Consider the following 22,985-nt stretch of genomic DNA (forward strand, 5'->3'; position numbering starts at 1 on the left):
TTTTTTGCCAGTCATGGAGCTTCAACTCAGGAACTGGGCACTATTCTTGAGCTTTTTTTTTTTTTTGGTCTATCATGGGTCCTGAACTCTTCTAGTGCTCTACCACTTGATCCATAGCTTCACTTCCTGCTTTTTCTGCTTATGTGGTGCTGAGGAATCGAACCCAGGGCCTCATGCATGCAAGGCAAGCACTCTACCATTGAGCCACCTTCCCAGCTGTCTTGAGCTTTTTTGCTCAAGGCTAGCACTCTACCACTTTGAGCCACAGTACCACTTCTGGTTTCTTGGTGTTTAATTGGAGATAAGAGTTTCATGGACTTTCCTTCCTTGGGCTGACTTCAAACCATGATCCTCAGCTCTTAGTTTCCTGAGTAGCTAGGAATACAGGCATGAGCCACCAACACCCAGTTCATAGTTTTCTTTTCTCAACAGAATGGGGATTTGAACTCAGGTCCTCACCTTTGCTAGACTGGTGCTGTACCACAGAGCCATACCTCCAGCCCTGTTTTTCCATGGTTATTTTTTGAGATAGGGTCTCACTTCCTGACTGGGCCTGCAACCTGAGCCACTATCCACCTGCTTTACACTTTCCATCATCTCTGGACTCAGGTACAACACTGCATCCAGCTTCCTTTCATGGAGATAGAGTCATAGTCTCTTGGACTTGGACTTTTCTGTTCAAGTTGGTCTGAAAACTTGATACTCTAATCCTAAACTGCCCAAGCAGCTAGAATGACAGATCTGATCACTAACACCCAACTTAAATATACACATTCAAAAAAGTCTTTTCATTGGCTGCCGGTGGCTCACGCCTATAATTTTAGCTACTCAGGAAGGATGAGATCTGAGGATCATGGTTCAAAGCCAACCTGGGCAGGAAAGTCTGTGAGAGTCTTATCTTTAATAAACCACCAGAAAAACAGAAGTGGCACTGTGGCTTAAGTGGTACAGAGCTTGCCTTGAGCTGAAGAGCTGAGGGATAGTGCCCAGGCCCAGAGTTCAAGCCCCATGACTGACAAAACAAAACAAAAAAGTCTTTTCTTCAACTTCTGCTTGGGAGTAAAGATAGCAAAATAACTAAGAAGAACTCTATCCCTGGTGTTCTTAAAGCTGGCTCTGGGAGGAAATTTTGTATTTTAGAAATCTTCAGGAAAATTCAAAATAAGCAGCTGGGACAAAGACCTTGAGGCTTTGATGACAAGTAGACCCAGAACTAGGGGGAACCACATATGCAAAAAGTCTTAGCGATCATGTTAAGATCTTTCATGGATGCTCATGAAAGATCACTCTAAGAAAGTACTGTGAATAAGATATATTTTAGAGACAGCATTTTAAGACAAATAAAAAATTAGAATTACCCAGCATATTTGAGATATTAGGAAATGAAACTAGGCACAGTGGCAAACACTTGTAATCCCCACTTCTTGGTACAGAGATAGGGAAGATTGTGGTTTGAATCCAGCCTAGGTCAAAAGTTACAAAGACCCCAATCTTAACAAATAAGCCAAGCAGTGGTGGCATGTGACTGATATTAGCTATGCTGGAGGCCATACATAGGAGATTCAGGTCTGAGGTTGTTCCTGTTCAAAAGATGCAAGACCATATCAGAAAAAAATAACTAAATCCTAAAAGGACTGAGGATATAGCTAGTGGTAGATTGCATACCTCGCAAATTTAAGGCCTTGAGTTCAAACACAGTACTACCAGAGAGGCGAGGTAGGGGTGGTGATGGGGGAGAGAATTTAAAAAGCTATTATCATCAGCCAGAAAAGAATGCTGTTCATAGTGGCACTACTTAATAACAGCCAAGTGCTGGAGACAACCCAAATGTCCATCCATGGATGGATAGATACAATGTGGATACACATTTATCTTAAATGTATATTATTCAGATAGGGATTAATTGCCTCCTAAAATAATTTCTTATAATAACTGGTATTCACCTTTAAAATGGAAGAGAATCTTGTCCTCTGCTACAACATGCATGGGCCTTAAAGCCACTATGCTAGATGAAATAAACCAGTTACAAAAAGTCAAAAGAAGTCAAGCACTGGTGGCTCACCGCTATAATCCTAGCTATTCAAGAGGCTGAGATCTGAGAATTGAGGTTCAAAACCAGCTGAGTGGGAAAGTCTGTGAGGTTCTTATTAGTTTACTACTGAAAAGCCAGAGGTGGACCTATGGCTCAAGTGGTAGAGCACCAGTCTTGAATGAAAAAATGAAGGAACAGTGCCCAGGCCCTGAGTTCAAGCCCCAATACCAGCACCTACAAAAATAAGAGGAAGTAAAAGTTTGAAAAGAGGATGTTAGATTTAATAATAAATCTGCTAGTTTTTGAGCAGAGCACTCATAGTTCATTGAATGTGGCTTGTTCAGGATGTAGGTAATCGTGGAGGCTTTGCTCTCTACTGTAACCTTCTGGCCACAGCACAAAATTGTAAGATAAACAGAGGGCAGAGCTCATGAAATCCTTTTGAAAGTGGACATTTGTGAACAGAGTGCTAACAGTGAATGTCCAAAACACAGCAGAAAACTTGGACAGGTTCTATTTCCGGAAATCATCCTCACCACATGTGCTTAAGAAAGAACATAATAGGGCTGGGAAGGTGGCTCAGTGGTAGAGTGCTTGCCTTGCATGCATGAGGCCTTGGGTTCGATTCTTCAGCACTACATAAGCAGAAAAAGCCGCAAGGGGTGCTGTGGTTCAAGTGGTAGAGCACTAGCCTTGAGTTGAAGAGCTGAGGGACAGCACCTAGGCCCAGAGTTCAGGCCCCACAACCTACCAAAAAAAAGAACATAATTGTAACAAAGATAAGGACATTAGTGACCCCAAGGGTTTGAATAACAACTATATTTTAGGACTATCGTAGCTAACATTTTGAATTAACCAAAAAAAAAAAAAACACTACCATTCCTCTGCAGGCTGGTTCAAATTATATTAGTTGCTTACTAATCAGTGCAAATGTTAAAAGTATCTTTCAGGGGACTGCCTTTGTGGGGAACTGGCTTTCTTTATCTTTTCTATTTGCAGAATGGGATGCTTGTCCACATTGTTTCCGGGAAGTGCGTGGAGGCTGTGGATGAGCAAAGCAGCATGGATTTGTTTTTGAGTCCATGCCAGGATAAAGCCAACCAGCTGTGGCGGTTTGACCAGGTCCACCCTGTGGATGAGCGGTGAACACAAGGGCAGAGAGGAAAAGACTTTTGACCATTGCAGTTCTGCCCTAAGGGAGCTGAAAGAGCATGTAGATGTCATGAATCAGTCCCTTCTGTGCTTGTGCTCCTGGTAGTAGACAAAAGAAAGTTCTGTGAAAGAATGTAGAGTCTCTCCTTCTCACACCTTATCTTATTGACTGCTGACTGTGTAAAACAGAGCTGGGCACCAGTGGCTCATACCTATAATCCTAGCTATTTAGGAAGCTGAGATCTAGAGGATCATGGTTCAAGGCCAGTTCAGGCAGAAAAAAAAATCTATATGATTCTATATCTAAAATAATCAGCAAAACTCATTGCTGGAGGCATGGTTTAAGAGGTAGAATACCAAGTAAGAGGTCCTGAGTTCAAACCTAGTACCTACCAAAAATTTGATTCATTTTCTCATTGCCTTTATTAATAGAGATGATCAACATATGGTACAGAAGAGTCATTTCTTTTCTCACTGAGCAAGTGCTCTTGATTCTGCCTAGGGAAAGAAGCCTGGGCATTGTCTGGCAGCCTCTCAAGGATGCTGGACCTAGACCACTGGATCAGGTTCTCTGTCTTCAAGTAGCCTTAACTTGGATTGCTGGTTGGCCATGAAAATTCAGCGGTGACCTGACAATTTGACAACTTTAGGTCCACTAGACGAGCTTTCGTGTTCATTGGTTGAGCCCAAGCGCAGGGAGGCACTGAGAGGATCAGGGTAGGAATGGAGAGAAGATAGAAGAGAGCTTTGGCCCAACTCTGCAGCTCGTCCCAGCCTGCTGAAACATCCATAGAGCTGGGTAAGATGTTTTCATCTAAATGAGAATTTCCTTGGTCTTGTCTACCTCTGTTCACCTGCCCCAGCCCTTGTGTAGCTCAGCTAACTCTAGCCAAAATTGCCTGCAATGTATTTCTCTAGTCACTGGTATTGCAAAGATCAGCACAGAGCAGGTGTTTACAGTTGAGAAACTCTCCTGATGCCCCATATTTGGTTGGCATAGGCCTGACAAGAAATAACCATTGTAAAGGCCCATACTTCTTGGAAGAGAGAGATGCCAGCATCTGAACCAGTTTCTTTCTAAAGAAAGCAGAGTTGAATGTTAATGTGTGTGAGATGTGAGCCCTGAGTAAGTGTCTGAGACCCATATATGTGGCTGCAGGTTTAATGCTCACATGTTTGGAAGAACAGATCTCGGCTGGAGTAGAGCCAGGACTGACAGGAGTGGGAAAGCTCTCCTTGCTGAGCCTGGCCTATCTAGTTCAGACAAGAGTTGCTGAGTGGGTTGGTTCTGCCATTGGGAAAACATCATTCACATCCAATTCTCTACCAGATGGAGTCTGCTCTCTAATCGGCAAGTTTAGTACCCTTCTACCCACTTAAAGATGCTGTCTCCTTTGGGCTGTCTTTGAGTGCAGTTTTTTTCTTCTTTTCTCTTTTCTTTTGTCAGTTGTAAGGCTTGAACTCAGGGCCTGGGTGCTGTCCCTGAGCCTCTTTGTACACAAGACTAATACTCTACCACTTGAGCCACAGTGCCACTTCCGGTTTTGAGTGGTTAATTGGAGATAATAGTGTCTCGGGGACTTTTCTTCCCTGGGCTGGCTTCGAACCTTGATCCTCAGCTCTCAGCCTCCCAAGTATATAGGATTATAGGCGTGAGCCGACAGCACCCAGTTGAGTACAGTGATTCTGATAGGAAAAACTAGGTAGGAAGTATGTTTTTAAATACCTAACATCCTTACATAGGCATTCTCCACCCATTCCATTTACAGCCCACTGCATCTCTCTGTCCTTAGACTATATGCTAGATCTGAGCTGTCTAACATGGCAACCACTAACCACTGGGAGCTATCTTAATGGAGACTCATTATAATGGAGGAATGTGACATCATTCCCTCATACAAGCTTGAGCTCTATGGCCACATGTGGTTAATGGTTACTGTATCAGAGATGCAGATAGCTACTACCAAGAGTAGTTCTATTGGACTTTAGATAACGTTGGCCTCCTATCTAGAGAAGATATTTTAGCCACTGGCTTACTGCTTCAGACCTGTGTGTTTGTATCAAAAACAAATTCCCCCCTCATGTCAGGAGGCTGAGATGGAGTTAAAAATTCTGCCTGGCAGTGGTGGCTTATCCCTGTAATCCTAGCTACTCAGGAGGCTGAGATCTGATGATTGTAATTCAAAGCCATCTCAGACAAGAAAATCCATGAGACGCTTATATCCAATTAACTAGCAAAATGCCAGAACTGAAGGTGTGGCTTCAAGTTGTAGAGTGCCAGCCTTGAGTGAAAAGCCAACCAAGAGCTGGAGACTCTTAGTTCAAGCCCTGTACTGGCACAAAAGATGGGGGTATTAATGGTTCAAGAATGAAAACTAAACAAGGCTTCTATTTTTAATGGAGTTTATTATTTGCATTGTGGGTATTTGAAAATTAATATAAATAAAAGGCTGAATTTATTCATGTAAGTTGTATGGGGGGGGGAATTAACAGAAGGGCTCATGTGGCTGATGGCTTAATTTGTTGAACAAGTAGAACCTGGTGTTTCCTACTTCCTTACTCATCCCCACAAGCTATTACTTTATTACCAAGATGGCTGTCAATGCTGACTGGTTCTTACAGATTCTTAAAGAACACATGCTTCCATTTAGATTTAAATGAACCCTCTCCTTCCAGTTTAACCAGTTCTCCTCTTATCTATTGACTCCACATGCATTTTACCCCAACGGATTCAAAAGTAGAGGAGCTCATCTGACTTGATTCCTGTTTGAGTTCATCCCATAAAGGGCTCAGATTCATTTCTTCTTTTCCTCAATGTCACAGATCCCACAGGCAAACTCAGTCCCGTTCTACCATTCACATCAGAAGATCCCCAGGCCTTTGACAATGATGTTGTCACTCCACAGAATTTGACATTTTAGAGGTCATATATCCTGCATACATTAAGGAAGTTTCCATTTTCTGCTGACACATCATAGGAAAGCCAGTTGGACACCAAGTAAACTGCAGCCAGTCACCAAATCAGAACAGACAGGTGTAAACAAGTTACATTCCCCAAAAAGTTCTGAAAGAAGCATAGTTTGCACAATATGTACAGTTGTGCTAACGTTGTGTGTGTGTGTGTGTGTGTGTGTGTGTGTGTGCGTGCGCACGCATGTGTGTATATGTATACTGACCCTGGGACTTGAACTCAGGGTCTGGGCACTGTCCCTGAGCTTTTATGATCAAGATGAGGACTCTACCATTTGACCACAGTCCACTTCCAGCTCCATAGTCTTTTTTCCTAGGCTGGCTTTGAACCATGATCCTTAGATTTCAGCCTCTCAGCTAGGACTAGAGGCGTGAGCCACCAGCACTCAGACAGTTGTGCTAACATTTATGCAAAACATCAACATGCATTTTCTTGCATGGCCCAGCTATACTTTTTTCTGCATGTTTGTGGTTGCTCTTTAAAAATATCTTTTAAAAGTATAACTTGTCAAACTTTTTTTCCCCAATGCCTAGAGGAATAGGCTTCTTTTAGCAAAGAGCCATAGAGTACACTTCTTCAATTCCACTTAGTACTTAAAACTAAGTGGATGCTTGACTTCACAAGTTCTGAAGGAGAAAACAGGATACAGAAGAACAACATTTCAAGTCAGATGCCAGTGGCTTATACCTGTAACCCTAGCTACTCAGGAGGCTGAGAGCTGAGGATTGCAAATCAAAGCCATATAGGTCAAGAAAGTCTGAAAGACTCTTATCTCCAATTAATCATCCAAAAGCCAGAAGTGGAGCTGTAGCTCAAGTGGTAGATCACTAGCCTTGAGTTAAAAAGCTCAGGAACAGTGCCCCCTGAGTTCAAGCCTTAGAACAGGGAAAGGAAGGAAGGCAGGAAGGGAGGGACTGAGGGAGGGGAAAGATCTCTTTAATATTGGGGCTGGGAAGGTGGCCCAGTGGTAGAGTGCTTGCCTTGCATGCATGAGGCCCTGGGTTCGATTCCTCAGCACCATATAAGCAAAAAGCCGGAAGTGGTGCTGTAGCTCAAGTGGTAGAGCGCTAGCCTTGAGCTGAAGAGCTGAGGGACAGCGCCCAGGCCCAGAGTTCAGGCCCCACAACCGGACCCAAAAAAAAAAAAAAAAGATCTCTTTAATAATCTCTTGTGCTCCATCTAAGCTAGGTAATCTCATATTTGATGCAATGGCTCACACACAACTGTTGTACTTTTTTTTTTAACCTCACCCCTGTTGGCTTTTGTTCCTGATATCTATCTTTTCATAAGAGATGCACAAGTTGGACACCAGAGTACCATATGTTGAATACTATCCCAGGACAAAGGACAGAAAAAAAACAGAGTTCTTCTCTGACATCCTTTTCTGTTGAAAAAGCAACGTTTTCCCAGAAGCCTTCTTTCTCATTGGTTACTCCATGTCATTTGGCCATTCCCAGCAAGCAGCCAGGGAAGTTGGTAAATTTACTCTAAAAATTTAGCCACCAGAAAGGGAGAAGGGGCTGAGCATGCTGACACCCAGAGCATACCTGAAGCTCTTGAGCTGAGAAGATGGGAAGATGGTTGTCAGTAACTGGCTACATTTGAAGGTAGCACCTCTCCCAGGTAAGACTGTCTCTGCTTCTGGTTTACTATGTTGAGGCCCAAATTGCTGGACACAAAGCCAGAGAATTACAAAATTCTTTGTTTAAACTTCCTGGATACTATCTACTTAGCTACTGTCTCTGAAAATGTAGGAATCTTCAACTGTTCCAGTCTAGCTCAGTTTGGATCACAGAGAATACAAGAATACATTTAGCATGAGGATCTCAGCCTTTTCTACCATAGGTGATCAAACATTACAGGAGGCAAAACTGAGTTGATCTCTTTTACTGCTCATCTTGCAGCAAAACTTGTGGTCCAGGCATGAAAACCAATAAAACTCGAGAAACTGTCTCTGAGAAATAAGTTTCTACCTCATTTCTAAATAAATAGCAACTCATCAAGGCATACACAAGCTAGAAAGGATCCAAGTACGGTGGCCCCTAGCTAGGGTGATAATCCTAGCTACTTGGGAGGTAGTGATCAGGAGGATTATGTTTGAGGTCAACCTGAGCAAAACCATAACCCAATCAGTAAAAAGCCAGAAAAAGAGTCCTTCAGTCCCATTTCCTGTGAGGGGAGCAAGAAATGTTTCTCATGCTAAAATAAACCCTTGCCAGAACGAAAATAAAAAATACAGAGCTGGATGCAATAGCATATAGCTGTCATCCCAGTTTTTGGAAAAGCATAAATAGAAAGATCAAAGTTCAGGTTAGCCTGGTCAAAAATCCAAGACCCTGTTTCAAAAGTAACCAAAACTGAGAGGGGTAGGAATATGATTCAAGTGGTAGAGCATCTGCCTAGCAAGTACTAAGCTCTGAGTTCAAACTCCAATACTACCAAAATAAAAATAAGGAAGGAAAAGAAAGGAAGGAAGAGAGGGGAGGAATGGAGGGAGGGAGAGAAGGGGTTTCACATGGGATTTATAATTTCTTCCTTTCTTGCATACCATATGTGAATATATGATAGAAGTTGTTTGAGAATCTTGTGTAAAACAAGAACATCCTGTTAATCCCATTCGCTTTCCATCTGTGGGAAAAGTCATTAAATGATGCGTCAAGGGGCCTCTGGACTTTCTCAAGGCTTCCCCAAAAGACAGGGGCTTAAGACAAAAATCCTCTGACTCTGGTTCTAATCCTCCCGTGGTGCATTCAGTCCCTATGGAGACACAGCATCCGGCCCATATCCAGGGAGCTATAAACTGTGCTGCAGCTGATTTTATTGCCTGAGTTTTAGTTTCTAAATGACACATTTGCCATTAGTAACCCAGATTGTGATGGCTTTCCCCAAGTAATTTTGGCTCTTAGAATCCCTTTCCAGATTGAAAAAATAGACCAAAATATTTGTTGAATGTCTATTGTGTACCAATGATATTTCTATAACCTTGTCTTATGCATTTTCTGAATCATTGGTTTGGACATCTGAATGAGTCACCCATGAATCAGAAAATTAGAAAATTGTAAAATAGCATCTCTGCATGTATGTCACCCAGTACCAGGCTCTCTGGTTTCTGGGAAGGCAGTAATATTTTAAAAACAATTCCAGGAAAGTAACTGAATGTGCTTTGTGATACAGTTGCCAAATGGATCACCTAGGCCCGGCACTGATGGCTCATGCCTGTAATCTTAGCTAGTCAGCAAGCTAAGGTCTGAGATCTAAGGGATGCATTGTCCCTCTTCACAGTTTCTGAAGCCCTGTGCGTGGACTCTGTCTTTACCTGGACCACTTCATTCATTCATTATTTATTTATTTATTTTTGTGGGTACTAGGATTTGAAGCCAGAGAAAGGGAGAGAGAGGGGGAGAGAGGGAGAGAGAGAGAGAGAGAGAGAGAGAGAGAGAGAGAGAGAGAGAGAGAGAGAGAGAGAGAGAGAGAGAGAGGAAGGAGGGAAGGAGGGAGGGAGGGAGGGAGGGAGGAAGGGAGGGAGGAAGGAAGGAAGGAAGGAAGGAAGGAAGGAAAAAGGGCAAGAAAGAATGTTAATTGGGGCTGGGAAGGTGGTTCAGTGGTAGAGCACTTGCCTTGCAGGCATGAGGCCCTGGGTTTGATTCCTCAGCACCACATAAGCAAAAAGAAAAAAGCCAGAAGTGGCGCTGTGGCTCAAGTGGTAGAGCGCTAGCCTTGAGCTGAAGAGCTGAGGGACAGCGCCCAGGCCCAGAGTTCAGGCCCCACAACCAAACCCCCCCCCCCCAAAAAAAGAATGTTAATTGTGTGTTTGGGCATCTTGATTTTCATCTAGGAAGTTGTAGGAGGAATAGAATAAGGCTAGAGACTTAACTGGAAACCCTCAGCCATGTTTACCAAGAGAGGGACTATCTGGTGATTTGTAGTTTCCTTGTGGTCTTGCTGTAGGGTTCTCACAGACATAGTGACAATGTGGACTTATTTTGTGCCACAGAACTACCTGTCTGTGTTCTGGGCAATAACATATGTTAAGTAGGGAGGGGACTCTGAAGCTAGGCCTTGTGGTTGGTGCCTTCTCCTTTCTCAGGTCTTCTGTGACACAGGTACTAGTGTCTGTGCCCTAGGAGAGTAGCAGGTGTCACATGAGCCTTGCTATGTGCCTATAATCAGTCAACCAAGGAGTACCCAGGGCATAAGAGGAGGCACAGATAATTAGAACTCATCTGTCTTGTGACAAGCTCTTGGAAAATCTGGCTGCAGTATTCAAGTAGCTTCTTTCTCCCTCCTCAGTGACTCACAATGGTAATGCTCATGGCTGGACCTCAAATGGATGCCAGTAACAAGGTAGTGGGAAGGACTCACCTTCCTGCCACTTATTTGAGAGTGACAAAATCTGATGGTGACAGCACATATAAGATTCCTGGCAATCAAATCCTCAAACCATCAGGAAGCTGAGGATCCCAGTTGGAAACCAGTACAGGCAGGAAAGTCCCATGAGACTCTTATCTCCAATGAACCACTGAAAAGAGCTCAAGGATGGTGTTGCACCACAGTAGAGCTGTGACTCAAGTGATAGAACAAAAGCCTTGAGCCAAAAAGTTAAGGGACAGCACCCAGACCCTGAGTTCAAGCCCCCGTACTGGCACCAAAAAATTAAATAGAATAAATAAAGACAGTTTTTACTGGCTCATACCTGTAATCCTAGCTACTCAGTAGGATGAGATCTGAATATCATGGTTCAAAGCCAGCCCAGGCAAGAAACTGTTTTCTCCACTGAACAACCAAAAAAAGCTGGAAGTGGAGCTGTGGTTCAAGTGGTAGAGCACTACTAGCTTTGAGCACAAAAGCTCAAAGATAGCACCAGGCCTGAAGTTCAAGCTCTAGTACTGGCACACACACACACACACACACACACACACACACACACACACACACACACACACACACACACACACACACACACACACACACACACACACACACACACACACACGTCCTGAAGCTAATTGAGCCAGGCATTCATACTCCAGGCATTCCATGTACCTCAAATTTTGGCAGCAACTTTCACAGGAAAAGGATTTGGAGCCTGCAAGCTGTCTTGGTTGACAGGATTAATTCACCACTACGCTGACCAATGACAAATGTGATGTCTCAGGCTGGAGGACAGGCCATGTATCCAATGCCACTGGGAAGGTCAAAGGTTTAAGGCAGCTCAGTTGGGGAACAAGTAGAGGCGCAGACTCTCTGAGCCCAGCTTCACCATTAGCACCAGACTGGACTAAAGCAAAAGAGACTTCTGGAAACTTACCATCTTCTCACTAGAATCTTGATTCCCACTGAGTCCCATGCAGAGGCTGGTACTCTAGATATGAACCAGAGATCCCTTCCCTTGGCCCAGCGGCATGCCATCCACTGGGCCATGTCCATATTACAAGACTATAGAGGTCAACAAGGGACTGCAGAGATGTTGCATCAAGTCCCACATCCCTGGAAGCCTCGGCACAGAGCCACCACCTGTGAGCAGTTCCATGCTGGCTCCCATTCCCTTAGTCCTGGGTCTTTGGCTTCCTGCTTTCAGTGTCTTCTCTGAATACAGGGCTGTTTACGCAGCTGGCACAATGACTGTGCTTTTTATTATTTATTCATTTTGGTTCAAAGCCTGCACATTGTCCCTGAGCATTTTTATTTTTTATTTTTATTTTTTGCTCAAGGTTTAATGCTCTACTATTTGAGCCACAGCTCCACTTTCAGCTTTTTTTTTCCTGGTTAATTGGAGATAGATCCTCAAAGACTTTCCTTTCCAGGATGGAATCTACAATCTTTAGATCTCAGCCTCCTGAGTAGCTAGGATTACAGGCATCAGCCACCAGAATCCAGCCTGACTATGTTTTTGTTGTTGTTGTTGTTGCTACTGTGATTAATTACCCATGAAAAGCCACTTAAATGAGGAAGGAGGTATTTTGGCTCATGATTTCGGTGGTCCACAGTCCATGGTCAGCTGGCTCCATGGTTACTGGGCTTGTGGTGAGGTCCAGTGGAAGAATATGGCAAAACAGAGATGCCTACCTAGTGCAGCCAAGGAGGAGAAAGAGTAGGAGGAAGGTGAGAGAGCAAGGGTCCAGAGTCAACATAGCTTCCAAGGACACACCCTCAATGATCCACTCCCTTCAACCAGGTTTTACAGTCCTAAAAATCCACTGGCTTGGGCTGGGAAGTTGGCTCAGTGGTAGAGCGCTTGCCTCGCATGCATGAGGCTGTGGATTTGATTCCTCAGCACCACATAAGCAGAAAAAAAGCCAGAAGTGGCACTGTGGTTCAGGTGGTAGGACGCTAGCCTTGAGCTGAAGAGCTGACAGTGCCCAGGCCCAGAGTTTCAGCCCTCACCACCGACAAAAAAATCCACTGGCTCCCAATAACCCATCAATTACGAAACTATCAATGGATGAATGCATCGATGAAGTCAGATGGTCAGTCACTTCCCACAGCTTTCCTCTGCACACAGCTGCTCAGGGGCCTTCAGCAGCAGATCCTTTAGGGAATAATTCAGATCTCAATAACAGCAAGGAAGCAATCAGCCTGAGGGAATGGGGCTAAGTTACCATGCCTAGGGCAAACCTCAGTCCCTGAGCCCACTGGAGACTGTGGGCCGATTCCCTAGCCTTTCCTCCCCTCCCTCCCCTCTTTCCCTTCCCTCCTTCCCTTTTCAGGTAATTGTTGCTGTATTCTGAATTCTTTTCAGGATGGTTCAGCATAACCAAGCAGCCACTTCAATAACACTCCTGTTGTCTGTTCTTTCTGTTCTGTCTCTCCTCCTACTCTCACCTTCCTGCTCCCCAAGTTCCCCTCCCAAAGAAGCCACTTACCCTCAAGACTTCTCAGGCTCTAGTTTCATTGACTCAAACCAGAACACACTGGTTTGCCTGATTCACTGACTCCCCAGGCTGACTTGGGGATGCCCAGAGCACGCCTCAGAGCTATGGAGCTGAAGCAGGGGCCAGCCACCCAGGTACTCCTGGGAGTCCTGCCAGAGGGTATCTGGCCACCTGTAGGGGTGGGCCCTGCAGCTTAACATCAAGAAGTTCAGATGATAGTTAAGACTTACAGAGAGGAAGGGGAATTTTGTAGAACAACACTGAAGCTTCTCATGACATTGAAGTACAACCAAACCATGAGAGTGCAATAGAGTGGCTGGGCTTCAGGGACAAATCACACCATTGGCTTCTTACACACGGAGAGAAATGTGGTCTGGAGCAGCTCAGGAGGCCCACAGTAAGGAAGATGATGTGTGTCTCAATAAGGTAAGAGTTTCTGAGAGCCACAGGATACATTGTGGCTATGTTCCAGTGACGAATCCAGATGTCTAAGTCATATATGGTTAGTATATATTGGATGAATGAATGGACATAATAGAGGAGGAGAAGAAAGGAATGAGTCCTGGCTCTTGATATTGCTGTCATTCCTCAGCTCAGATGGTGGCTGTGGTTCTCCACTGTCCCCGGAGGACAAAAACTGACCTCCTTGGTGCCCTGCAATTCCCTCCAAACCTGGCTCAATGCCTTCTTCGTCACCTCCCCTTGGACTGAAGTATGGAAGATATACTTCAATGTGCATGGGGTGGAGTCCCAGAGGAAGGACTCGGGCAGAGGGAAGGAGGCCAGAAGATCAAGGATGTGCCAGGATCCTGGACCTTGTGTCCTGTTCATGCTGGGCCTGGAGCGCGTAGGGCAGAGAAGGAGATCACAGTTGGCAAAGGCAAGTGGGCCTGAGCCAGGAAACAGCCTCTGTGGCCCAAAGATCCAATCTTTCAGGATTTCACAATGCTTTATTTTTCCTTCTTCTGATTTTTCATTCAAATCCATTTCTGTCCATTGTTTCTGTTTATAATTACAAAATATTTGGATAATCCAATTTACAATAACAGGGGAATAGCTAGGAGAAGTACAATAATTCAAGTATTTATATGAATGTAGCAAATTAAGTTAGAAACATACATGTATAGAATATTACTTTTTGTGGGGAGGGGACAGTACTGGGGTTTGAAATTTGGTCCTCACTACTTGCTTCTGAGCCACACCCTCAGCCCTGACTTTTGGTGGTTATTTTTGAGGTTAAGTCTTGTTTCTGCCTAAGTGCATATTAGGGCATGATACATATGTGTTAGGCTTCCTGTTTTAGCTCAGATAACAAATATATGCCATCTTGTCCAGCTTTTCATTGAGAGCCTCTTGAATTTTTTCTGCCTGGATGGCCCTGAACCTCGATCTTCCCAGTGAGTAGCTAGGATTACAGGTATGAGCCACTGGCAAGAATTTTACAGTTATACGGAAAAGGCACATACATGTAAAATGTGTGTTAACACGTGATGTGTGTGGAGAGAGGGAGAAAGATGGAAGGGTCACATACCAAGGTGTCGTCAGGTATTAACTGAGCTCTCAGGGAAGCTGAGATTATGGGAGCTTCTGTTCATTTTCTTCTCTTGCTTGATTGTATTTTGCTATTTTTCAATAATGCAGATATACTACTTCCAGAATTACATTAAATAAAATAAACAACAAAATCTATCATGGGCTGTTTAGTTTGTATCAGTCCATTTCCTGTTTGTCAACATTTATGTCCTCACATTCTGTAATCATCAGCAATATAGTGGGACATCAGGAATATTGGCAGGAAACAAGATACAAAATAGTAATGGTAAATTGTGAAAGCTAGCCACAAATGCACATATGTGTAAAGCAGTTGTGAGATGTCCCACAATGTAACAAACTTATTAATATTTCAAGGGATATTCACTAGGACACATCTTTTTTTTGGTATTTTTGGCTTTGACCAAATTCTTGTTTGGGGATTCTTGACTCCTGGTTGGAAGACCTGGACCGCTCAATAGGAGGTGATGTGCCTCCTCCCTCTGGTTCCCTTGGGAGGATAAAGGAAACTATCCTGCCAATGAAAAGACCCCTTTGTATCAATAGGAGAGAGAGAGAGAGAGAGAGAGAGAGAGAGAGAGAGAGAGAGAGAGAGAGAGAGAGAGAGAGAGAGAGAGAGCCTGAGCATGAGAGCGAGGAGAGAGATTTCTGTGGCTGGGTAAGCATGAACAGATCTACATGCAAAGATGGTGACACAAACTGCTAGAGTCTAGAGAGAATATGATAGATAGGGCTTGAACTCAGGGTCTGGGCATTGTTGCTGAGCTTCTTTTTGCACAGGGCTAGTACCCTACCACTTAAGCCACAGCTCCACTTCTGGCCTTTTCTGTTTATATGACACTGAGGAATCGAATCCAGGGCTTCATGCATGCTAGGCAAGCACGCTACCACTAAACTACATTCCCAGCCCTAGAAATTTATTCAGTAAAGCAGAAAGAACAATGAAAACAGCCCTTTGAGTGACAGATGGCTGGGCCTCAGGATTATTTTCTCTGTATTTCCAGTGTTTCCTGAGTTAATTTCTAGTTCCAAGGGCCAGAAGGCCCTAAGCTATGAAGTAAAACAAAAATCAGAAAGTAGGGAGATGGGAGAGAATTGTAAAAGGGGTGACATTGACCAAGATGCAGTATATAGGCACAAATTGACATGTTAAAGACCCCCTAAGACATGCCTCCTTTCTCAAAGGATTTTTTTTTTTAGCATTTTACCCTGATGTTTCTTTTAAACAACCTCTTAACATAACTGTGATGACTACCCCATCTTTCTTGTTATATGTCATTTGTTGGGGTTTGTACATAGTTAATCAAAAAATTTTTAAGTTTTTATCCCATTTGATTTTCACAACTCTGAGAAATGGGTTTACTATTCTTACTTGATTGCTGCAGAGCAAATGCTGAGTAAGACTATTAAGCTTTATGTGGAAGAGCTGAGACTGGAACCTAGGTCTTTCACCCTCTTAGAATACATTGTCAGGACATTCTAATGCAACCAAAGAAAGGCAATGTAAGACTAGGTGTGGTGGTACACATCTGTAATCCAAGCTATGCTGGGGGGAGGTGGGAGGATTGTGGTCCAAGTTGCCCTGGGTAAAAATACAAGATACTAGCTGAAAATCACTAACGTAAAAAGAGTTAGAAATGTACCTCATGTGGTAGGGTGCCTGCGAGGCCCTAGGCCCAGACACCATATATATATGTTTGTACATATGTACGTATATGTGTGTGTATATTACATGCAAACTTTAAGAAAGGAAAAAGGCAATATAAAATCTTAGGAGAGGCATTACATATTTCTGCAGCTTTTGTGAGTACCATAGACTGTTTCAGAACAGACCTGCTGATAAAAACTTCCTGTAGTTTGCTGGGTGCCAATGGCTCACATCTGTAATCCTAGCTACTCAGGAGGCTGAGAACTGAAGATCATGGTTCAAAGCCAGCCAGGGCAGGAAAGTCCATGAGACTCTTATCTCCAATTAACCATGAAAAACCGGAAGTGGTGCTGTGGCTTAAGTGGTAGAGTGCTCACCTTGATCAGAAGAGCTCAGGGACAGCGCCCAGACCCAGAGTTCAAGCCTCACAACCAACAAAAAACAAAACAAACAAACAAAAACTTCCTGTGGTGACAGAGATGCTCTTTCCTGGAGCCATCCACTGACAACTACAAGCCATGATGCATGTGTGAACTCTGATGGCATTGTCTGTTGAAGGAATGCCTTGTTCTTTTAATTTTAACCAACTTCATATTTAAAAAGCCATAAGTTGGACAAAATTGCCTTGTTGGACAATGGGAACCCAGAGCACAAAAGCCCATTCAGTACATTTTGAGATGTCACTGAGGCCCATAACTACTCAGGGTGAAGTTCTGGTAAATTCTCAGCTGCCTCAGACACTCACATTAAACAGGCCTCAGCTTGGGAAAGTTTGTGATTGCTGGTGACTGCACATGGCTGTTTCCTGGTCTAGGTTGGAGTCTAGTGAGACTTTGGCTCCTCCTACAGGCCATGGCAAGCATTGCTATTCACTTCACTCCCTCCACCTCCCTTATTCCTTCTAGAAAGAAGCTCTAAGGGGCTGATCCTTTACCAGGTCATGTGCCTGCTCAAAGTCACATAGGAACTAAGTGAAGAGGGGCCTTAGATATTGTTTCTTCAACATCCTCACTCATGGATTACAGGTGAGAGAAATGCCAAGAGAGGTGACCACTATGTTTTTGGCCTCTTAGCTCAGGGCACCAACCACAGAGTCCACAGATGGGGCAGGAACACGTGAGCAAGCAAGAACAGGAACCATCTGTTTAGGGTCAGGCCCTCCTTTTGCCTCTTATGTCCACATAGTAATTGCTTGTTGACTAGAGAATGAAGCTTCCAGTCATTTAAGGACAACTCATATATGCATTTGAACAACTGAAGGATGATAACTATTTCCATCATTTTCTTCGTTTCTGTAACATATTTTTATTTGAAAAAATTCTCCCATATGTGATTAATAGGCTTAGCTTTCATAAACAAAAAAAATACTTGGAGCATATTTGTTGAATGAACGCACATTTATCCAATTTAGAGTGAGGAACTATTAACAAATCTTTTTTTTATTTTTCCAAACACAAAGTTCTGCTTCATCATTTCACTAATTTCCCTCTTTCGCCTCACCTCTGAACTCAGCATGGTGTGGAAGATGCTTGGGCCAAGCCAGATGGGCTAGTCAGTAGTAGGCCAGAATCTGGTAGGAATTTATAAGCTATGTGCAGCAGATTTTGTTCAAGGTCTAAGTTCGAGATGTTAGCTATGTCTATACTTTTGTATCAGACTTGAAGTGGGAGATGCTCTTCTGATTTGAAAGAGTCTACATAACAAATGGTTGAGCCCCTCTGAAATATACAGGGGCATTAGTTGCAGCAAAAACACTCAAAGTAATTCATCTTAAAGTGCCAGCAGCCAGGAAACCGAGTAGGTAAGCAGTCCTCCTTCTGGCTATTGTATTTCATTTTGTAATGATACTACATGCATCAACAGTCTCATTCATAATTAGAGCTATAATCTTCCAGTGGATGCTTATGGTAGACCTTGGGGATATTAACCTGTTGTTGACAGAGTTCCATTGAAATGGCTTGAGTTTTAACATGTAAGATACAGCCAAAGTGTCACTCACCTCAAAATATAAATAACACAAAATTAATTAATGGGACTATTGCCTGGCATGTGGCCAAGGAGATGAAATTAACTAGGCCACCATTTGTGGGTTTTTTTTTTTTTTCACTTCAAAAGTTATTCAAGTATAACTGCCACAGAAGAAAATAGTATTTGGAGTTAAAAGCTTGGGTTGAAATACCAAGTCTGATGAACAATAATTATGGTAGATGGCATTTCTTTTAAAAAATAGTCCTTCCCTGATGGGCACCGGTGGCTCACACCTGTAATCCTAGCTACTCATTGGGCTGAGATCTGATAATCGTGATTCAAAGCCAGTGTAGGCAGAAAAGTCCATGAGACTATCTCCAATAAACCACCAAAAAGCTGGAAGTGGAGCTGTGACTAATGTGGTAGAATGCCAGCCTAAAAAAGCTGAGGGACAGTGCCCAGGCCCTGAGCTCAAGCCCAGTACCAGCACACATACAAATAAAATTCCTTCATTTCCTTCAATCCATCACCTCCATAAGATCATTTTATTTCCTTGCTTCTAGACTTAGGGCTTGGCTATATGACTTGTTTTGGCCAATGGAATGTTGGCAGCCATGATGCAAGCAGATTTGAAGTTTGCATGTTTGAATGGGCACTGTACTTCTGACCCAATAGTCCACAGGCCAAGAAGAGGAACATGGGACCAGTTCCAGCCACAGGCCAAGAAGAGGAACATGGGACCAGTTCCAGCCTGACCTGCACCTTTAAATCACCCTGCAATACACTTAATCAACAATAAGTGAGACTGGGAATGTGGCTTAGCAGTAGAGTGCTTGCCTAGCATACATGAAGCTCTGGGTTTGATTCCTCAGTACCACATAAACAGAAAAAGCTGGAAGTGGCCCTGTGGCTCAGTGGAAGAGTGCTAGACTTGAGCACAGAGAGGCTCAAGGACAGTGTCTAAACAAATAAAGAGACCACTCCCTGCAAAAAGAAAAAAAAAACGCAAACCACCAAAAAGTCCACTTGTATGTTTTAATTTAAACCTCCAACAAGTCGGTAAAACACATTTATCAAAATCAGGAAAATGAACACCCACATTCTAGCAAACTATTTTCTAATAGTAGGAGCCATACCCCAAAACAACCTGCCAGATTAGTAAATTTTCACAAAGCAAAGTTGTTTATAAAGGGAGCTTTCAATTTTCCATGTAAATGATTTTGACTTTTTCCTAATTTCAGCACTACAGCCAAGGAAGACTGAGAGCCTAGCTTCATATATTTCTCTTTCTGCAGGTAGCATTTCTTGGCAGCTATGCACATCTGCTTTGGTTGCATGCTATGGAGCATATTGGATATGTCCTCATGGGCACATTTACTTAGAGCTCTCTCCCACTGTCAAAGTTATTCTCTGTTGTAGATGCTTGGTCTTTTAGTGATAACAACATAAGGCCATGAGATTTGGCAGGCACTGCCACCAGCTGCAAAGACCTGCCATTAACCTCTACTATTTCATCATTCTTATCGATGTACAAAGAGCGAGGCATGGTGGTGATCCATGTCTGAAATCCCAGGCTGAGGCAGGAGGATGACAAATTTGAGACCAGACTCAGCTACATAGACCTGGGCTTCAAAAAAAAAATCAAATAAATAGGAATTCAGAAGTACTTCTTCGATGTACAAAGAGCGAGGCATGGTGGTGATCCATGTCTGAAATCCCAGGCTGAGGCAGGAGGATGACAAATTTGAGACCAGACTCAGCTACATAGACCTGGGCTTCAAAAAAAAAATCAAATAAATAGGAATTCAGAAGTACTTCTTCTGATCTGGAAAAATCATTCAAGCATTTAATTTACTAAGTAGTCATGTTTCACTCCTCTGATCTATTTCTCTCCTTTGGCAGTTTTCCTTTTTATCTTGTCCTGACTTTCAAGGAACATGGAGTATTACAGACTCCATTTCTCTGATCATTTCACCTTAGATCTTTCTACTTTCATCACTAACTTGCCACTATGGAGAAACTGGGCCTACATTTTCTCTTTAACAGGACACTTGAACTATATGCATTAAGTGTTAGGAGACTGGCTTGGCAATGGAAATGGAGCAGCAGCCCTGATTAACATAGGATTTTCTTAGGGTTAGAATGACAGAGCTGATGTCAACTGTCAGAAAAAGGGCTAGTTTTAATAATCTTAATAGTTAAATAAAAAATATAACTTCCTTTTAACTGTGGAGCTCTAATGACTGAGGTAGATAATGCTGTTATAATTAATGAATTAGGATGAAAATACAAAAGTGATAAAACTGAGAGGAAGCACTGATTTTTTTTTTTTGAAATCCAAATGGATCAAGTATATTTCCAACTTAAACTTCAAAGTTCTAAGCATGAAATCCAAGTCTGACATGTCATGAGCAGCTCACTTTTCTAGTTGAAGATGAACCTGGCAGTTGTTAAAAGATCTACATTCACGACAAGCCATAAAACAGACCAGTAACTTTGCACTTGATATTTCCATCCTGGTTCAATGCCAACTCTTTAGGACTTGGATTCTGAAGGTTTCTTCAGCATTTAACTAATTCTTTGTTGGCTGAAGGAGCTGGGATTGTTTCTCCACACATAAACTGATCCTAAGACCAAAAGAGAAAAGACATTAACTACTTAGTTTCTTTGCCACAAAAGCATTAACATTATTTTCATTTTGTTACAGAATCGTTCCATCTGTTATTTTTCAACTCCTATGTCACTTCATTCTTGTTGAAACAGTTAATATTAGCTCCAGAGTTGGAAGTGAATTTTAGTCCTAAATTCATTACTTAAGTGTCTTAAAACATGCCCATCTTCTCTAGAGCAATCAGTAATAACCCAAGTTCTCCCCCTCTCCTCCCCCCTCCGGCTTTTCAATGTACCACTTACTTTGTCATAAATTACTTTTATAATAAGAGAACAGCTGGGACACGTTGCCACTTCTTCCCCATTCTCCAAATCTTCCTATAATGAAATCAAACCACGTGGTCAGTATCACCTTCCCTTCCCTTCTCCCATCCCTCGGTGGTGGCCTGCCTCTTCCAAGGATAGGTGGGAGCCCGTTTGTTTTCCTCTCTAAGTGTTAGCGGGGGAAACACTAGAAACATTGGGCGACGCCCCTTCTCCTAAGAGATATCCCAGGAAGCAGCTTGGAGGCAGGACAAACATACAGAAGGTCTTTCCTTTGCGGGGTGGGGGTGGGGGGGGTGGCTCAGCATCAGGAAAACGGACAGGAGCGCCCCAGAGCCGCGAGGACGGCGGCAGGGCCAGGGATAACAACAGCGCGGCGAAACCCCGCGTGTTCCGGGGAGCTGCCGGGTGGGACCCCAAAGTTACTTTGGTGATGGAGAAGTTATCGCCACACGGGCAGGGGTAGAAATAGGTTTCCGAGTCCTCGTCATACTGGAAGTCTTCGATCTCCACCTCGTCGTGAAACACCGCCATGGTCACCAGGGTTGACTGGGAGTTGACGCTCCGTCCGTCGGTCTGCGCAGCACCGTCCCGGTAGGTCTACTGCGGTGGGCGCCGGCCGGGACCCGGCATCTTCACCACGCCCAGACCCTGGAACTACCGCTTCCGGCGCACAGGCGATGACGCGACGCCAGCCTCGCTGCCAAATGGGTGACCGGGGTGCGGTCACGGTAGAGATGATGGAAGAGGGGCCGGAGACCTTGGAAAGATGGCACCGCTCCTTCCATTGGACGGCAGTGACCAATAGCACGGGAGATTTGAGGCAGCTGCCTACGTCATCACATCGGGACCGCCGAAGCTTCCTTGCGCGGTGACGGAATTTGGCCGGCGTCCCTAACCGTGGTGTCTCGGGCGGCCTGATGGCTGCGCCGGGCAGCCGACCTTAGGGAGCCCAGAACCCGCGTTCGCCGGCCTCAGAGCGGGAGGGCGCCGCGTTTGCCGGTGGCGGGCGGCGACCGGAACGACCGTGCAGCTGCCTCTGCAGCCTTCCCTGTGCCGGAGGAGCTTCGCCTCGAGCTGTGGACGCGGTTGCTGGCTGCAGGTACCTCCGCGCCAAGGTTACCCCAGACACATTCAGGTTCCCTAAACCGTGCTGCTGAGAGGACCAAGACTAGAACGAGGGCGCGAGGCCTAGTCCTTCAAGTGGTCGGGCAGATGGCGTTGTTCGCCACAGTGATAGGCAGTAACTTTTTATCGCTGGACATTTGTTACGTTACCCGTAAGCCTTAGCTACAAGTCTGTGGCGGACCCTGGGGATTGAAGTTTCCGTCTTACTAGTCTTTGACACTGAGTTGCAGAGAGTGGCATCTTGACCAATATCTGGGAACAATGAAGTGCCTGACGGTCTCCAAAAGTCCACCACAACCAGCTTACCTATCCGAACCTAAGTTTCTCATGGGAGGAAGGGAGTCATAGGCAATGTTAGCTGCGTGAGGCCTCTTACTGCAGTTACAAAGTGGTTTGGCTAGAAAGTAGGGTTAGGTACCAAGGGTGTCGCTGTTTCTAGGCAGTCACTGATTCTCAGTAGAGAAGCAATGCCACGTAAATGATAAAACCCTGGGAAACAGTCTTGGTTTAGATCTGACTTGATTACAATTGATCTCTGGGAATCAGAGACACACTTCTTTGGGCTTTTTCCCTTTTTAACCATCTTTAGGGCCTCTACCACTTAAGTCATACTCCAGCCCTTTGGGCTTCAGCAAAAATTTGTTTTTGCTGGAGGGGTGGTGGTGATACTGGGGTTTGAAGTCAAGGCTTCACACTTGCTAGGCAGGTGCTCTACCACTAGAGCCATGT

The 22,985-nt window shown here is 44.0% G+C and overlaps 3 protein-coding genes across 4 annotated transcripts in view; 2 read left to right on the forward strand and 1 right to left on the reverse strand.

Annotated features, from left to right (window-relative positions):
* Galnt15 (polypeptide N-acetylgalactosaminyltransferase 15) overlaps nt 1–5,631 on the forward strand; it is a 32,164-nt gene extending 26,533 nt beyond the window's left edge. For both annotated transcript variants that reach the window (XM_070018643.1, XM_070018644.1), the window contains one exon: nt 3,032–5,631. In XM_070018643.1, coding sequence (XP_069874744.1) covers nt 3,032–3,178 — 147 coding nt within the window. In that variant the 3' untranslated portion in view covers nt 3,179–5,631. The remainder of the gene's footprint in view (nt 1–3,031) is intronic.
* Nucleotides 5,632–19,215: 13,584 nt separating this feature from the next.
* On the reverse strand, nt 19,216–21,759 carry Dph3 (diphthamide biosynthesis 3). Its single transcript, XM_070018646.1, has 3 exons — nt 21,555–21,759; nt 21,108–21,182; nt 19,216–20,821 (listed from the first exon to the last, which is right to left on the reverse strand). The coding sequence occupies exons 1-3, from the start codon at nt 21,660–21,662 to the stop codon at nt 20,756–20,758; spliced, it is 249 nt and encodes an 82-aa protein (XP_069874747.1). The 5' UTR covers nt 21,663–21,759; the 3' UTR covers nt 19,216–20,755.
* A 229-nt stretch (nt 21,760–21,988) lies between these two features.
* Oxnad1 (oxidoreductase NAD binding domain containing 1) overlaps nt 21,989–22,985 on the forward strand; it is a 40,682-nt gene continuing 39,685 nt past the window's right edge. Inside the window, exon 1 of the mRNA XM_070018645.1 lies at nt 21,989–22,230. The gene's annotated coding sequence lies outside the window, so the exon portion shown is untranslated. The remainder of the gene's footprint in view (nt 22,231–22,985) is intronic.

The sequence above is a fragment of the Dipodomys merriami genome, unplaced genomic scaffold (assembly GCF_024711535.1).
Source record: "Dipodomys merriami isolate MVZ:Mamm:240054 unplaced genomic scaffold, mDipMer1.0.p SCAF_13, whole genome shotgun sequence".
In the NCBI taxonomy this organism is placed as follows: Eukaryota; Metazoa; Chordata; class Mammalia; order Rodentia; family Heteromyidae; genus Dipodomys; species Dipodomys merriami.

Coding starts and splice junctions, on each gene's coding strand:
- Dph3 (XM_070018646.1), bottom strand. CDS start 21,662: ATGGCGGTGTTTCACGACGAGGTGGAGATCGAAGACTTCCAGTATGAC. Junction 21,183..21,554: donor ATAACTTCTCCATCACCAAA/GTAACTTTGGGG, acceptor ATTTCATTATAG/GAAGATTTGGAGAATGGGGA. Junction 20,822..21,107: donor TAAAAGTAATTTATGACAAA/GTAAGTGGTACA, acceptor TTTTGGTCTTAG/GATCAGTTTATGTGTGGAGA.